Raw genomic sequence first — 18,741 nt, 5'->3', positions numbered from 1 at the left:
TAGTTGTACAGTATAGTGATTCAGCACTTCCATACAACACCTAGTGCTTAATCACAACAGGTACACTTCTTAGTCCCCATCACCTGTTTAACCCATTCCCCCACCCACCTCTCCTTTAGTAACCATTAGTTTGTTCTCTATAGTTAAGAGTTTATTTCCTGGTTTGCCTCTCTTTTTTCCCCCTAAGCTCGTTTGTTTTGTTTCTGAAATTCCACATTTGAGTGAAATCATATGGTATTTGTCTTTATCTGACTTATTTTGTTTAGTATAATACTCTCTTGTTCCATTCACACCATGGCAAACGGCAAGACTTCTCTTTTATAATTGAGTAATATTACATTATACACCCCCCCACACACATCTTTTCGCATTCATCAGTCAATGAATATTTGGGCTGTTTCCATAGTTTGGCTATAGTAGATAATGCAGCTATAAATATCAGGGTGCATGTATTCCTTTGAGTTAGGGTTTTTTTTTTTTTTTTTTTTTTTTTGTATTCTTTGGTAAATACCTAGTAGTACAATGTCTGGATCATAAGGTAGATTTTTTGTTTTTTATTTTTTGTTTTGAGAGAGAGTGGGGATAGGGAGGTGCAAAGGGAGAGGGGGAGAGAGAATTTTAAGCAGGCTACAGTGTCTTAACACAGAGCCCAACATAGGGCTCAGCCTCATGACCCTGAGATCATGACCTGTGCCAAAATCAAGAGTCAGACACTTAACTGACTGAGTCATCCAGGTGTCCCAGGTAGTTCTATTTTTAACTTTTTGAGGAACATCCATAGTGTTTTCCACAGTGGCTGTACCAGTTTGCATTCCCACTAGTAGAGCAAGAATGTTCCCTTTTTTCTACCACCTCACCAACATCTGTTGTTTCTTGTGCTTTTGATTTTAGCCATTCTGACAGGTGTGAGGTGACATCTCATTGTAGTTTTGATTTATATTTCTCTAATGATTAGTGATATTGAGCATCTTTTCATGTGTCTGTTGGCCATCTATATGTCTTTGGAAAAATGTCGAGAATAGGTATTCTTTGAATGTTTGGTAGAATTCGCCTGTGAATTTATCTGATCCCAGATTTTTGTTCTTGGGAGTTTCTTGAGTACCAATTCAATTTCTTACTAGTAATCAGGTGTTTAGGGTACTGTCTGTAGATAAGACATCACAGCACATTTCTGAAAGAGGAAGAGAGTAATGATAGATGAAACACATTGAAACAGAGAAAGCTGTGTCTGAAAACATTCAGGAGGGAACTACAGCAAAGAAAGATTCAGGTATATCTAAAAGAATCTCAGAGGATCTTAGAATGTGAAAAGTCAGGGAGAAAGGATAATTGAAAATGGGAAGGAAGAATAGTTGAAAAACTGTGTAATAGTTATGCCTCCTTTCCTACCCAGTCCCATACACAGTGACTCAGTGTAATAGTCCCTGCCCTTCACCATTCCCTTTCTTTCCCATCAAAAAATACAGAAGCAATTTCTTCAGAAAATCAAAATAAAGACAACCCTAAAAGAGAAGTAGAGTTGCCATGGTGGATATTTGTATCTGAAGATTATCCCTTGTAATTCTAGCTTTTTAGGAGCCCCCTGGAAAATGGCTGATTCTCTGCTATTCATCCTAAAGCAAAGTATGCATATCAGGAAGCCTTATTTATAAATACCTGTTTTCCATTTATTCTTTTTCTTTCTTTTTCCTTTTTAAAATATCAATGGACAACCAAAAATTACCTTCAAAGAAATAAAACCATATATAAATGAGAAAAACTGTCACCATGTGAGACGGAGGTCCTGGATCAGGAGAGACTTTAAAGCAAACAAAATGTCTATTTAGTGTTCTCAGAGGAATGAAAATATATTGCATCAGTAAATCAGGAACAGGATAGTTATTTAAAAAACCAGAACGAGAAAGAATTCTTGGGAATTAAGGTGTTTGCACAAAGTAAATAAAAACACAACAATCCTGGATAGTTAAAAGATAAGTTGAGTGAAAATAGAAATACAGAGAGAACAGTTTGTTATTTAGCCAGTAGAAATCTCAAAAAGAATAAATAGGAAAGCCAGTTATCAGAAAAGTAACATAAAAACATTTCTAGTGCTTAAAGGTACTTGTTTCAATATTAAAAGGAAGAGGAAGGTAAAGGGGCAACACAATCAGTGAAAAAAGAACTCGCACCTATGCATGTTGTGGGATTGCAGTATAAGAGGAGGTAAAATCCTAAAAACTCCTAGGAAGGAAAAGAAAAAGATAATCTATAAGGGAATGAGAATCAGATACAAATACACATAACTAGAGTGTAAACTCCGTAATGGCAGGGATTTTTGAGGTTGTTGTTTTCATTACAGTTGCATGGTGAGAGCTTAGAAGAAGTATATGTTGGATAAAAGAGAGAGTATAACATCTTCCAAGAACCTCTGAGGATTTAGAAGACAGTGGAGTAGTGTCTTTAAAGTTCTGAGAGAAAATAACTTAGATGGCAGAACTTACAAAAACTACCAGATTAGAGGGCAAAATAAAGACCTTCTCAGGCATACAAAGACTCAGAACATTTTTCTCAACCCATTTACCCTTTTTTTTTGTAATTTAGTTTTATTTTTTCAGTGTTCCAAGATTCATTGTTTATACACCACACCCAGTGCTCCATGCAATACATGCCCTCCTTAATACCTGCCACTAGGCTCACCATCCTGCCACTCCCTCTTCTCCAAAACTCTCAGTTTGTTTCTCAGAGTCCACAGTCTCTCATGTCAACCTACTTACCCTTTCTGTAGGAGTTACTTGAGAATATAGACCAGAAAAGTGATGATCAAAACTAATAAAGATGATGACATGAGCTGTTAGAAATGGTGGATTATCCCAGAAGTACTACAAAAATGATTCCAGAATGACAGTGGTACCACAGAGCTACAGAATAATTGGTTTAAATTAGAATTGGAAATAATTGATCTCCAAGAAAAATGTTTTTAAGAGGAGGAAAGAAGTGGAATTCAGGCTATAGATAGAATGACTAACAAGCTAGGTAAATATTAGTGATATAGGCAGGTTGTTTTTTCTTTTCAATAAGAAAAAAGGACTATTAGGAATCTGAAGGAAAAAAACTTCCAAACAAGTCATTACATGTTGTAACCATTTAAAAATGAGTCACAAGTTAAATCCTCATCTTACATAGTCTTAAGTTGCTAATTCAAGAAATAGCATAAGCATAAAAGTATAAGCCACTAAAATAGCTATCCCAGGGAGAGGGACTCGAATAATGGGGCAGTGGATGGTTCCTTTTTTTTTTTTTTTTTTTTTTTAAATATACTATATGCATATATTTGAGGCGTGGATGGGGAAGGGTAAATGCTGGTGCATAGAAGATGAATGGCTAGTAATGTTTTGTGGGGTATATCTTTTGCATTGAAAGGTTAGATGACACCACTGATTAAGATGGGACAGGTCGGAGCACCTGGGTCGCTCAGTGGGTTAAAGCCTCTGCCTTCAGCTTGGGTCATGATCTCAGGGTCCTAGGATCGACCCCACATCCTGCTCTCTGCTCAGCGGGGAGCCTGCTTCCCCCTCTCTCTCTGCCTGCTTCTCTGACTACTTGTGATCTCTGTCTCTGTCAAATAAATAAATAAAATCTTTAGAAAAAAAAAAAAAAGATGGGACAGGTCATAGGGAGCTACTTCTGCTATAGGCCTATAAACAAATAACCCTCATTTATACCATATGATCAGCTTTTAATTATATTGTAATTAAAACTGAGTCTTTGACAAGGAATATCAATCAATTTACTGAGCATCTTGTATGTTTGAATTGTAAATGTAATTGATTTTTACTGAGTGCTTATGGTGTCATAGTTCTTGGATTAACCTAGTTAACTTGTCCCAGCAGTTCTCTAAGGAAATTACTATTACTATTCCCTTTAAAAATGAGATCATTGAAATTCAGAGAGCCAAACACCATAGCTTTTAAAACTTAAGTTAATTAAAATTCAACAAAATTAAAAATTCGTCACATTTGCCACATTTCAGGTGCTCATGTGCTCTTATGTGGCCAGTTACCATACCAGATAGCACAGATTATAAAACATTTCCATTCTTCTTTTTTTTTTTTTTTTTTTTTTTGCCATGATGCAGTCGAAGTTTATGTAAATAAGGACACTATGTGAAGGAAAATACAGAAACCTTGAAATCAGTGCTTATTCTTCTACTTGGGTCAGAGTTTCAGAACGCTGGACTGTAGATCTTGTCATTATCAATTCAGAGCATACGCTGCTTTCATAAAAGTTCTCCTTTGAGTGCAGCAGGCGCTGACACCCCATGAAAAAACATTTCCATTCTTGCTGAAAGTTTTATTGGGCAGCCTTGCCCTACAGAACCCCTCCCCCCTTTTTTTTCATTAAGTGTTTAGTTTACCCTTTTACTTTTTAAAAACATGAAACATTATGTATGTATACAAGTTTGTAATCTTCTTTTTTTGATAAATGGTAATATACTAAAATGTTTTGTCCATATTCCTTAATATTTTGTGGAGATCGCTCTAGACTGCAGAAAGTAAACAGAGGTAGTGCTCATTCCTTTAGTAGCTTCATAGTACAGTACTTCATTATGTGGTTATATTATGTTGCCAGTACCTTATTTATGGTCCTTCTAATTGTTTTAGTCCTCTACCACTATAATACTGCAGTGAACATTAGTACCACTGCCTTGTCTGCATATCTTTTTCCATATAGTACTAGAACCACTATATTTGAAATATTAATTTTGTCAGTGGGACTTTTTTTCTGAATATTAAATGCAATTATTCCAATTAAAAAGATAATCCAGTTTTATTTTATTATAAAGTAAAAATTTATAAAGAGAGGAAAAAAGTCATCTAAAATTCTTGTGGGCCAAACACTATTTTGGTGTATATGTAACTCGCACTTCACAAATTTTTTTCAGTTTCTGAGGGAAGAATACTCAGTATTTTCAGTATTTTCTTTTCAATGAATATGTATAGTTGAGACCATATTGTATTCACTAGTTTGAATTTTGTCTTTACCATAGTACTATAAACATTTCCTCTAGTAATAAACTTTTTGTGTTTCTAATAATAGCATGATATTATGCTGTATTGATTTTTATAATCTTAATTATTCTGCAGTTGTTAGACATTTACATTGCTTCCCTTTTTAAAAAAAAATTGTACTGCAGGGGCACCTGGGTGGCACAGTTGGTTGCATGCTCTCTCTTTCTCAAATAAATAAATAAATCTTTAAAAAAGTTGTTCTCTATAACCATCTGTACATAACTTTTCCTCTACTTTTAGGATTCTTTTCTTGTTATTTTAGGCACAGAATTACCAGATCAAAGATTAAAAGTGCAATTAAAGTTTTAATATATCTTGCCAACTTTCCAAAAAATCTTGTGGATCTTTTCTTGATAGGCATTCTAGCAGCATTGAGTGTTATTTTGAAAAAAACTTAGGTAATTGGTAAGTTTAAAAATGGTATCTGAGGGGGGAGGGGATTGGGAGAGGGGGGTGGGGTTATGGACATTGGGGAGGATATGTGCTATGGTGAGTGATGTGAAGTGTGTAAACCTGGCGATTCACAGACCTGTACCCCTGGGGATAAAAATATATGTTTATAAAAAATAAAATTAAAAAAAAAAAGATCTTCAGATGTAACCATTAAAAAAAAAATGGTATCTGAAGTTGAATATTTTTATGTGCCTATCATTTGTATTGCCCACTGTGGGTCTTAATATGTAATTGCCCTTTTAACTTTTGGCCTCTTATTTTTCATATGGGATGGTATGAGTTATGTATATATGTAAAGGATGGTAACCATTTTTCTGTCATGTTGCAAATGTTTTTCATTAGGTGTTTTAATTTGATTAATTTTTTCCCCATACTTTAGTTTTACACTTTTATGTAGGTTGGTTTTTGTTGTTAGTGTTCCTGTTAGGCTTGCCTTAACCACCACTGCCCCCCCAGAAAAAAAAAATGGTGATTTGGTCATTATACATCTGTAAAAAATAAGCATTTGTCTTTATTATAAATCTTAAGATTCAGGGGAGTCAAATTCAGTTAACTTTTATTCAAAAAGAGTTATATGTTAGGCATTTTACATGTTCTCTAAGCTCCAACATTCTGTCTTTTCCCCAAATACTATAAATAACAATGTGAAAAATATAGGTGATCGAATTATACCTCCTTTTAGAAATTATAAATAGTATACTATTTGCTTTTAGTATCTTTAATTGTAATTAACTATAAAACCTATTTCATGAAATATAATGAGTTTCCTTTCCTCTTCCTTAATTGTAGGGGCAAAAGTGTATCTTCTGTTTGCTAATGTTCTAATCTCTACTACAGATACCTAGAGAAAACAAAGTGCAGACATGAATATTATCACCAGGATCTGAAGACTCTAAACACTGCTATTCAGGCTTGTCATGGAGTTTTTTGGAGAAAGGAATCTGTGAAATTATGTGAATAGAGACTATTTTACAAAACCATGGGGGAAAGAGAAAGAAGTCCAGATAATGATCAAGAAAGTAAGGCAGGAAAACACCGTTACTCTTCATCTGATTTTGAAACTACCCCACAGTCTTCTGGCCGGTCTTCGCTGGTCAATTCTTCTTCACCCACAAGTATTAAGGGAAAAAATCCTAAAAGACAAATTTCAGATAGCCAAGTGCATCATCAAGGTAAGCATTCTTTAAGAGTCTGGTGGACCTTGAAGCGCTCATTTTAAGTGTTTAGGCAAGTTGTATGAATGAAATTTCCATTGCTATATATATATTGATATACACATGGAAATGGGCTGATCGTCGTTTTGAATAAGATGTATTTTTGTATGTATAGTTGTTATATATATAGTTGTTGCCTGTGGTGCTGTGTATTATCCTTTGTTATAATTAAAATCATACTATATACAGAAGAAGGAACTATTAATAAACCTTCTTATTTTGTTCTCTTCTTCCTAAATGAATGTCTTGCTGTTTCTGAGGTACTGTAAAGGCAAAAAAAAAAAAAAAGTCAGAAAATGTTTATCCCTTTTTAAATCTTCACCTCTAAAAAGCAGCAAAAGGCATTGCTACAAGGTAGTTAAGGGACATTTTTATAAAACTACTTCCTCTAGGATACACAGTGCTTACTGCAAAAGCTCAAATTAAATCTAGAAATGGAATTTGGAACTTGGGACTACCACTTGGTTTTCTGTAAAATTATGTTATAATGGAAACAAGGTTAATTATTAGAAATGATTTGTTTTATTAAAATTTTCCTAGTTTGGATCTACATATTAATACATATTTGACAAGGCAATGTTCTAGAAATCTCTTCTTCATCTTAATGAATTTTCGGTCAGAAAGCCCCAGATGTACTTAGTAACAAAATATCTAAGGACAACTGTAGAAAAATACACCATAGAAAATTAAGCTAAGGTAAATGAGGTAATTACAGTATACATTAATGAATGCAGCACTAGGTTAGAATGCTTATATAGAGGTTTTTTTTAAAAGATTTTATTTATTTATTTATTTGACAGAGAGAGAGAGAGAACACAAGCAGGGGGGAGTGAGAGAGGGAGAAGCAGGCTTCCCGCTGAGCAGGGAGCCTGATGGAGGGCTTGATCCCAGAACCCTGGGATCAGGGCTGAGCCGAAGGCAGACGCTTAATAACTGAGCCACCCAGGCATCTTGCTTATATAGAGATTAGATTGCATGGCAGGGAGGGGTAAAATCGGAAGCTGAAAAGGAAAACGGGACTTTGAAACCTATAATAATATATTGGCTCTCTTTTTCAGGAAATAGTTGGCTATTGAACAGATTTAAGCAGGGGTATAATTAAATTTGCCTTTATAAATTTTTACTTTGGAAAGTAATATTTGCTTTAAAAAAATCTGCAAAGAATGTGTTACTTTTGAAACAGCCCTCTCGTAGACCTCTGATCTAACTTCCCAGAGATGTCCGTTCTTAAAACAATTGGGTGCTTTTTCTTTTTCTTTCTTTTGCCTATATAGTGCTCAGGGTTTTTGGTCTTTTGCTCCAAATCTGTCTCAGTGAGAGCCTCTTGTTTTGATTTTGTGGTTGAATGCATGATCTGATACTAAACTTTTGCTATCTAATTAAGAAAAAACAGATCGTAGGGTTGAACCTTAGAAAATGCTTGTTTGTTCCTAAGAAATAACATACATATTTGAGGAATTATTGGTATTATTGGTAGGAATACTTTAATTTTTCACTACTTCCCCAGAAACAGTTTAGGAGGCCACCTAATTAAGGAGTCAGAAATTCTTAAACCTTACATTATTAAGGAAAATAATTGAGGAAAAGCTTTGAAAAACATTTCCAACATCACCCAGAAAATTTCAGTTATTAATCTTCAATCTGACTTGTTTGTTTTGTCTTCTGAATTAAAATCTGTGGTAATTTGTCTACCTTAGATCAATCAACAGAACCACACCAGCTAAACACTTTAGTGTTAAACACTTTAGTGTTTCCTTAAACACTGAATTAGTTTCTTGTTAGTCTGGCAACCACCAATGTACAGTAAACTAAGGACAGAACAAATGTGATTAAAATAGCATCTTAAACACTTGAATTCGTGTATTTGCATGTTTGATACCATATTTTTCCTTTTTAATTTTCAGCATATTAAATATTTTTAAAAATAAAATTGTTGGGACACCTAGGTGGCTCAGTTGGTTAAGCAGCTGCCTTCGGCTCAGGTCATGATCCCGGTGTCCTGGGATCGAGTCCCACATCGGGCTCCTTGTTCTGTGGGGAGCCTGCTTCTCCCTCTGCCTCTGCCTGCCACTCTGTCTGCCTGTGCTTGCTCTCTCTCTCTCTCTCTCTCTCTCTGACAAATAAATAAAATCTTTAAAAAATAAATAAATAAAATAAAATTGTTGCTTTATCAAAAATTATATGCACAATAAAATTTAAGTTTCATTTATACATGTTTATATATTACATGTTATGTATTTATTGTATTTCATGTTTTGTCAATAGTATAAACATCTTAAGTCTTTTATAGATGCATAATTCATCTTTACTACGTGTTTTTTAAAGGAGTCATATTTTATTTTTATCACCCGAAGCTAGAAACAAAGCAATGTTTTCTCACCCTCTTTTTCATAATGACTTAACAAGAAGTAGATGAAGAGTGATACACATGATAGTCATCTTTTCTCACTCTTACTAGCACTATATTTCATCTCTAATAGTTTTAAAAATGAAAATAAAAAAGTAAATGGCAGCTAGGAAATCTTTTTGAGTTCAGGTTAAGTGTACTTTTTATGATCAGTTTGTAGTCATGCTAGTAGAATATGCTAAAAATAAATGTTCAGATTTTTAGGATGTGAAAAAGTTGGTTTTGGAAGTCCTTCCTGTCTGACTGAACAATCGAAGTAAGGTATTAGTGGAAAATTCTATCCTGATTCTTATATAGGCTTTAACTTTTCAAACAAAATAAGTTTCTATTTGTATTTTGTAATTTGTAATTTTGTTTGCTGAGAAATACAATTTTATACATAAAAATTAGAGATTTGGAATAATTAACATTTGTCTTTATATATAATCATTTTTATGTATAAAGTTTCTGTCATTCCAAGAATTGAATACATATTCTATAAAAGTATATGGATACCAAAACTGTTAACTCAGTATGTTGGGAAGGAAAGAAAATTGAAATGATGGATGCCCCAATTTAAAATTGGAGCAGTGCCATCCAGGGGAAATATAATGCAAGTCACAAACACAACCCACATATGTAATTTTATATTGTCTGATAACCACGTTAAAAAAAGAAAAATAGGTATAATTAATTTTAATAGTATATTTTATTTGATCCAAAATATTCAAAATATTATCTTTTTAAAATGTAGTTAATATAAAACACTGTGTTTAAAACATTACGCATTTTTTTGAACAAGTGTTTGAAATTCAGTATGTATTTCAGTTATGGCATATCTCAGTTTGGACTGTCCACATTTCGAATCTCTCACGCCACATGTGGCTAGTGACCACTACTGTATTGGAAAGTGTAGCTCAAAGTTGTAGGCTTTTCCCCATTTCTTAGTATTACCGCTTCCTTTTGTGTATTCAAACAATTATAGAACTGAAATCCCAAATCAGTACACAGTCAAAACAGATTCTTTAGAGTTGTCCATTTTTTAAATGAACTTGTATAATGTAAACTGTAAATATTACCTGTTACTCTTTACTTGGTTTACATAATGGGTCAAGGTATCCACAGCTGGAGGGAGGATAAGGAAGGGTTGAATTTTCTAGTTTTTCTTTTATTTTTTCCCCCTCTGGAATGCATTTCCTTCTTGGAAAAAAAAGCAGTCACCTTGAAGATTAAAATTCATTATTCTCAACTGTGGCAGACTTCCAGATGTCTCTTTTTAAAGGGCAGGTGCTTTGTGTATTGGGGCCTAAGTTTAATGAACTTTTTTTTTTTTTTTTAAAGATTTTATTTATTTATTTGACAGAGAGAAATCACAAGTAGGCAGAGAGGCAGGCAGAGAGAGAGGAGGAAGCAGGCTCCCTGCTGAGCAGAAAGCCCGATGTGGGGCTCGAACCCAGGACCTGGGATCATGACCTGAGCCGAAGGCAGCGGCTTAACCCACTGAGCCACCCAGGCGCCCCAGTTTAATGAACTTTTAGTAAAAATGACATTCCACAGTCTTGTGAAATGTTATTTAATATGTACAATTTAAAGATTTCATATGCCTATATTTTTTAGGGTGTAGGTTTTTGTTTTTATCTTGTTCTCAAATTACTTAAAATGTTTTTGTTTTGAACCTCACACAAAAAGCCCCTGAGCAAGCATTTGAAATAATGCAGTAACATCTGTATTGCTAAAAGTGTTTTTCATTTTCAGTCACTGATAAACGGGATTAAGTTCTTATTATTGACAGAGAATATGTGTGGAGAACTTCCTGTTTTACATGCATTCTTTGTTTAATCCTCACAACAACCTAGTTATATAGGTGGTGTTATGCTCATTATATGGGTGGGGAAAATAGACCTGGAAAAGTTTAGCTGAATTGCCCAAGGAATTATTAAGTGGTAAATCAAAGTCCCAAACCCAGATCTTCTCACTGTACAATGTGATATTGTCTTGTTTCTCCAAATAAAGAAAAAGAGTTCTAATTAATTTAGAGAAAACATGTTTCACATTCCAAATTATAATCCCAAATATCTTGGCATAAATTATTTGAATATCACAGTATTTTGTCCAGTGTTTATTACACCCCCTGCTAATGCTCATGATGTCGTGCTTGAATTCTGGCTTGCCATCTTATCTATAAGGTTAAAAATGGTAAAGCCTGATGCTGTTATTTTTTTTTAAGCCATGTAAAAATAATTTCCTATAAACTATTGGGGTATCATTTTGATAAGTCCGAATGTTCCCGACCTTTCTTAAGAAAAGATTCTCGACCTGTCTTAATAAAAACATACTGAGACCTCTAAATAAAACCTGATACTTAAATATTGTAAGATCGTTTTTTAAGGAAGAAACTAAAGCATGTTATAGATTCATTTATATTAGAATGAATGTTACATTACAACAGCTTTCACTTTACATCATTACTGTTTCTTTTTTAGCCCCTAGGAAGCCAAGCCCTAAGGGTCCACCAAACAGAAAGGGAGTCCGAGTGGGATTTCGCTCCCAGAGCCTCAATAGGGAGCCACTCCGGAAAGATACTGATCTTGTTACAAAACGGGTTCTTTCTGCAAGACTGCTAAAAATCAATGAATTGCAGAATGAAGTAACTGAACTCCAGGTCAAGTTAGCTGAGCTGCTAAAAGAAAATAAGGCTTTGAAAAGGCTTCAGTACAGACAGGAGAAAGCCCTGAATAAGTTTGAAGATACAGAAAATGAAATCTCACAACTTATTGCTCGTCATAACAATGAGATTACAGCACTCAAAGAACGCTTAAGAAAATCTCAAGAGAAAGAACGGGCAACTGAAAAAAGGGTGAAAGATACAGAAGGTGAACTATTTAGGACAAAATTTTCCTTACAGAAACTGAAAAAGATCTCTGAAGCTAGACACCTACCTGAGCGAGATGATTTGGCAAAGAAACTAGTTTCAGCAGAGTTAAAATTAGATGACACCGAGAGAAGAATTAAGGTAAAACTAATACAGCCTCTAATTGTGCTGTTTTGTGTTGGTTTTTCATTGGGTATTTAATGTGCTCTGTTAAGATTGCTTATTGTAGTTCAGTGTATGCTTGGAAATGAAAACTATTTCTTTTAATATTTGTAAAATTATCTTTGAGTAAGAGATTAGGAAAAAATTAACATTGTATACTTAAGAGCAAGATACAAAAAATTTACACGTTAATGGGCCACCTGTTAATGAATGAGTGTTTAATTCCATGAATCTTAGTGATTTTGGGGAAATACATTATTTGATTATCTGATTGTTTCTCTAAAATTGAAAATGATACACTAATAGCTATAGTTTATAAAACTGACATTTGGGGGCATTGTGTAAGAAATGTCACATAAAAAATTCTTTGTTTTTATTTCTTTGAACATTTGTAAAAGACTTTTGGGGGGCAGGGCTTACCCTTATTCCTCCAGATAGAAACTAATATGAGAGGTTGGTATAAGAAGAGTCACTAGTCTGAGAATATAGCAGAGTTTTTAAAAAGATATTTTTCTTGGAACAAGTTGAAAAAAAGAGTACTACCCCATGATATTTGCACAAAGAATTTGTATTAGATGCTACCTTATACTTGTGTGTGTGTGAGTATGTATGTATATATATATATCACATACACGTGGTAAAATTGCATAAAACTAAATACAAAATCAGTGTATATATATATATATATATATACACACACACACACACATATATATATATATATATAAATATATGTGTGTGTACATATGTATATCAAACAGAAGCCCTGAGTCAAGGCTTATGAAAATCAATGAGTAGTTTGGAAAGCAAAGCTGAGGAAAAGTTTGGGAATAATGCCTGCTGTGAGAGCTCTCTGAACAAGTGCAAGTCAGAACTATAAATAAATTAACTTTCTGCAATGTATTAATTAGGTGTTTTTAATATATGGTATGTTATAGTGCTTCTTTGATTAGGATACCAAGTTTAGTACACCAGTGCTAAGCCCAGGGGCAGTGGCTTACTAATACTGTGTACATCAATGGTTAGAAAAAGTAGCTAACTTACTCTATACAATTAACAATCATTATTCTGTTTCAGTGCACAGAAGGTACCCTATTGTGTAGGCTTTACCAGTAATCAACCCAAACTGCAGAGCAAGCATATGGAAACTTTTTTTTTTAAAGGGCTACTTACCTTGAGGTGGAGTGGGAGTAGGATCTGAAAGCAATTATTGTCACAAAAAGCAAAATATTTTAATTAATTTTTATTTTTTATTTTTATTTTATTTCTATTTTTTGTTGTTGTTTTTTAAGGATTTTATTTATTTATGACAGAGATAGCGAGAGAGGGAACACAAGCAGGGGGAACAGCAGGCAAAGGGAGCCTACTGGGCAGGGAGCCTGAAGGATGCTGGGATCATGACCTGAGCTGAAGGCAGATGCTTAATGACTGAGCCACCCAAGCACCCCATTTCAATTATTTTTAAAGGGGAAATAGAAAATGTTCCATATCATGGATTTTTAAAATTGGGAACCACGAGCACAGAATGCTAATAATGATTTTAAAGAAAAAAATACCTCTGTGTATGTATAAAACTAGAGAGAACATGGTGTTGCAGTCTAGACACACACACATATACTGTGGTTCTCTATTACAGCCAATTATGAAGGAGGTTTATGAGTGTTGAGGGGAAGAGGAGAAAAAAGAAAGAGAGGAAAAACAGAAGTCTTTGGATTCTGAGTAATAGATGGAGGTTGATTATGTAGCTGCTCACTTAGCAAGAAAATCATCTGTAGTAAAGTCTTTGAAATAGTTGGTAACTGAATAGTGTCCTCAATTCTTTTTTTTTTTTTCTTACTGGATGTAAAAAAAGTGTTTTTAACTTTTTATTTTGAGTTAATTATAGATTCATATGCTGTTGTATGAAAATTATATGTAGAGATCCCATATATGCTTCATTCAGTTTCTGCAGTGGTAACATACTGCATAACTGCAGTATAATACTGCAACCAGGAAATTGTTTTTGATATAATGATTCAATCCATGAACCTTACTCAGGTTTCACTGGTTTTGCATGCATTCATTTGTGTTTGCATGTGTGTATGTGTTTAGTTCTATGCAGTTTTATCACATGTGTAGAAAAATTTATGTGACCACCACCAGAATCAAGATGCAGAACAGTTCCATCACAAGGATCCCGAGTTATCAGCTTTTATAGGCACAACTGCCTTATTCCCTTCTCTCTCACCTGTGGCATCCACTAATTTGTTCACTATTTGTATAATTTTGTCATTTTAAGAATGTTATATAAGTGGAATCATGTAGTATTTAACCTTTTGAGATGAATAGATTTCATTTTTTTTCCTTGAGCTCCATCCAAGTTGTATATATCAATAGTGTGTTCCTTTTTTATTCCTGAGTAATATGCTATGGTATGGATATATTATGGAGTGTTATGGTACATCCCATTGAAGGACATCAGGGTTTTTATCCAGTTTTTAGCTATTAATTAATAATGCTGCTATGATCATTCATACACAGTTTTTTGTGTGAACATATATATTCATTTTTCTGGGATATATGTCTAAAAGTGCTTGATGGGTTGTATGATAAATGCATTTTTGGTTTTTTAAGAAACACCGTTCTCTTTATTTCTTTCTTTTTTTTAAAGATCTTATTTATTTATTTGACAGAGAGAGAACACAAGTAGGCAGAGAGGCAGGCAGAGAGAAGGGGAAGCAGTCTCCCTGCTGAGCAGAGAGCCCCATGTGGGGCTTGATCCCAGGACCCTGAGACTGACCTGAGCCGGAGGCAGAGGCTTAACCCGCTGAACCACCCAGGTGCCCCCACCGTTCTCTTTCTAGAGTGGCAGTGCTATTTTACATTTCTACCAGCAATGTATAATTGATCCAGTATCTCCACATCCTTGCCAGCTTTTGATGTTACTACTCTTTTATATTGTAGCCATTCTGATAGGTGTTTAGTGCTATCTCATGGTTTTAATTTGTATCATTCCTAATGGCTAATGATGTATATCTTTTTGTGTGCTTATTTGCCAATTGTTGATTCTATTCATGTTCATTTAAAAAAATTTTTTTGGCCCATTTCCTTATTGGCTTGTTGGTATATTTACTAATTTTTAAAGTTCTTTATATATTCTGATTACAAGTCCTTTGTCAGATATGTGGTTTGCAAATATTTTCTCCCAGTCTGTAGTTGTCTTTTCATCTTCATCACAGGGGCTTTCAGAGGGAAAGTTTTAAATTTTGATGTAATGTAGTTTATCAGATTTTTCTTTTTTGGATAAAGTCTCAGAATTCTTTGTCTATTTCTATCACCCTTTGCCTGTAAGCCCCCGAGATTTTCTACTGTACTTTTATCCAAAGGTCTTATGGTTTTGTGTTTTACTTTCATGTCCATTTTGAGTTAATTTTGTATCAGATGTGAGATTCAGGTTGAGGTGTTTTTGTTTTTTGTTTTTTTTTGTTCTTGTTTTGTTTTGTTTTCGCCTGTGGTGCCCAGTTAGTCCAGTAACCATTTGTTGAAAAGGTATCCTTCTTCTGTTGAATTTGGCACCTTTTTCAAAAATCAGTTGGGCATATTTTTATTGGTCTGTTTCTGGATTCTTCAGTCTGTTCTGTTGATCTGTGGGTCTGTCCCTCTGACAATACCACACATTCTTCATTATAGGCAAAATAATAAGGTTTAACATTAGGTAGATTGATTTGTCTCGTTATGCTTTATTTTTAAAAGTTTGGCTATTTTAACTAATCTGGGTCCTCTGCCTTTCCATATAAACTTTAGGACAAGCTTGTCTTTGTCTACAAACACTTTCCTGGGATTTTAACGGGAAATGCATTAAACACGGATCATTTGTGGAGAATTCCTACTCTCGAACACAGTATATTCTTCCATTTATTTAGGTCATCTTTCATTTCTTCCATCATCAGTTTGTCATTCTTAGGATATAGATCCATACAGGTTTTGTTAGATTATACAGAAATATTTTATTTTCTTTAGAACAGTTGTAAATAATCTCACTTCTTTCTGGATGAGAAAATTATGTTTGAACTTGTATTTTCAAATTTCAAAGCTTATTTTTTTGGTAATTATTTTCACAAGGGGTTATAAATGTTTTATGTACATGAAGTAGTAACTTTTTTTAGAAGTTTATTCTCAGATTTTAGGAGTATTGAGTTAATTAGCTATAGGCCTCAGAGTTTGGTTGGGAGATCTAAACTACTTCATTTCTGTTGTGTTTGAAGTTTTATTAGAATTGACATTTAATATGTTATTATGAACCTCCTTTTCTCAAATCAATCTCATTTCAGCTGTCACACCATATACTAGCTCTCTTCAGAATGGAGGAGCCTCGGCAACCCACCTGAGGGTAATTCTCTACTTTCTAGCTTACCTTTTCATACTTCCTAAAGTCTTTGGCCCATTATGTCTAATTTTATCTTTCATAATCTCAGTAATCAACCCAGAATCTGAAATATTTACCATTGAGTTTCTTAATTCAGTGTGAAATTCACCTTTTGTTTTTGTGCCTCATTCATTTACTCAATTTTATTACTTTATCCAACACTAAGTTGATCTTTTTTCTTCAAACTCAGTAGGTTATAGTCACTACCATTTATTAGGCAAAGGAGAAATAAAAAAGAAATCTAGAAGCGTAATTGCAGTGCTTCATTTTGCACATTAACTAAAACCCAGGACAGTCCCAAGTATCCCTTAAAATTGCAGTGAAATATTAGTAGTGCTATCTTTTAGTTCTGTGCCACTCTTTGCTAAGAATGGTGTTTTTTCTTTGTTTCATTTGGTGTAGCTTTTTCTTTTAAGAGTCTGTCCTTAAGCTGAAACTTGGAGCAGCTTTGTTAGTTTACAGATTGTCTCATTCCAGGAAGGATTTCAGGCTACTCTCTTACTCCCTTTTTGAGTTACCTTTTCTTCTTAGGGTAGGGACAGAAAGCAGTTTTCAAGGTTACCTATAAATAATTTAGCTGTGAAAAAACTTCCCTCTGAATATTATCTTCTAAGTTGGGTGCAGGCTTAGTTTGTAGGTTGATGGAACTGAGTGAATGCAGTGTCTCTGTGATTTAAGAGCAGGTAGTTCAGAAATGGATACATGATTACTCAAACAAGCAGCCCAAGGTATGAATGGAGAAAAGCACCCATGACTGCTGTTTTTGTCTTGTGTGATGTGGTCTGTCCATCCTGGACTGGACACCAGGGATGAAGAACTGCTTGATGAGGTTAAATTTGTTGAATTCTATACTAGGGGTAGGCAGCTAAATCAGACTACATATTTCTTTCCTTATAGTTGTTTTTGTACTGTTATTTTGACTTTTACGTCAATAAATTTATTGAATAGAGTTTTGTCATAGTAGCAGCCTTGTTTTAATATATTTATTTACTTTAATATTAATAATTACATGTATTTTAATGTTTAAATAAAATTATGACAAAGTATAAAGCTGCAAAAAAATGTAGAGGTGTGCTCCCTTTTACAGCAAAAAAACATTTTTAGTTCTATAATTCAGTGATTCCCAAAGTTTGTGGTCTTAAGGCCTGTTAAACGTTTAAAAATTATTGCAGACCCCCCCACCCTGCCTAGGAGTTTTTGTTTATGTGGGTAGGTCTGTTGATATTTACCATTTCAGAAATAAAAACAGAACATTTAAAAATATTTCTTAATCTACCTAAAAATAATAACTCCTATATGTTATCATAAAATTTTTTCAAGAAAAGTATTTTCTAAACCAGAAATAAATTGGGAGAAGAGTGGCATCGTTCTATATATTTGCAAATTTCTTTAATATCAGGCTTAATAGAGGACAGCTGGGTACTTAGAGCTGTTTCTGCATTCAATCTGTTGCAATATGTTATTATGGTTGATAAATATTTTAATAATGCAGCCTTACACAGATGTCTGTAGGGGTTAGAAATGGAAGAATATTTTAATAGACTTTCCAGATAACTAGATAGGCCTCTTTAATACTACATCAAAACTTAGTAAGTGGTATTTATTTCTTAATAGGTTTTTTGCAGTGTGATATCTGAAGCCGTAATCAAGGAACTTTTTGTACTGTGTCACCTCACTTTTGTACTTGTTCGTTGTGTTAGGCAGATTTTCTGGATATTGACACTTTTCTTTATATAATATCATATCCTTTGGAAAATTCCACTTTATATTCATGACAATGACTGAAAATAGCAAATAATACTGCATTATAAACATGTTCTGAATTTTCAGACTCCTGAAGGTGTCTAAGGGACCTTTAGGTGACCCTTGTACCACCCTTTGAGAATCGCTGATTTAACATAAGCAGTTCTGGAGTGCCAGGGTGGCTCAGTCGATTAAGCATCCAACTCTTGTTTTTGGCTTAGGTCATGATCTCAGGGTTGTGAGATGGAGCCCTACACACTCTGCACTTAGCAGGGAGTCTGCTTGAGATTCTCTTTCTCCCTCTACCTCTATGCCCCCCTGCCTGCTCACGCTTTCTCTCTCTCAAATAAATAAATATTAAAAAAAAAAAAAAAAGCAGTTCTTTATTAGTGGCTTCATTCGTGACTCCCCCAAAATGCAGTTTCTTTCTTTCTTTCTTTTTTTAAAAGATGTTATTT

General features: G+C 34.1%; 1 protein-coding gene across 2 annotated transcripts in view; it reads left to right on the top strand.

The window, feature by feature from the left end:
* LCA5 (lebercilin LCA5) overlaps positions 1-18,741 on the top strand; it is a 60,004-nt gene that overhangs the window by 11,419 nt on the left and 29,844 nt on the right. For both annotated transcript variants that reach the window (XM_047734522.1, XM_047734521.1), the window contains exons 2-3: positions 6,339-6,673; positions 11,585-12,114. In XM_047734522.1, the coding sequence (XP_047590478.1) occupies positions 6,481-6,673; positions 11,585-12,114 (723 nt within the window). In that variant the 5' untranslated portion in view covers positions 6,339-6,480. The remainder of the gene's footprint in view (positions 1-6,338; positions 6,674-11,584; positions 12,115-18,741) is intronic.

This window comes from Lutra lutra, chromosome 6 (assembly GCF_902655055.1).
Source record: "Lutra lutra chromosome 6, mLutLut1.2, whole genome shotgun sequence".
Taxonomy (NCBI): Eukaryota; Metazoa; Chordata; class Mammalia; order Carnivora; family Mustelidae; genus Lutra; species Lutra lutra.
Note: the sequence above shows the minus strand (reverse complement) of the source record. Positions and strands in the feature narration are given on the sequence as shown.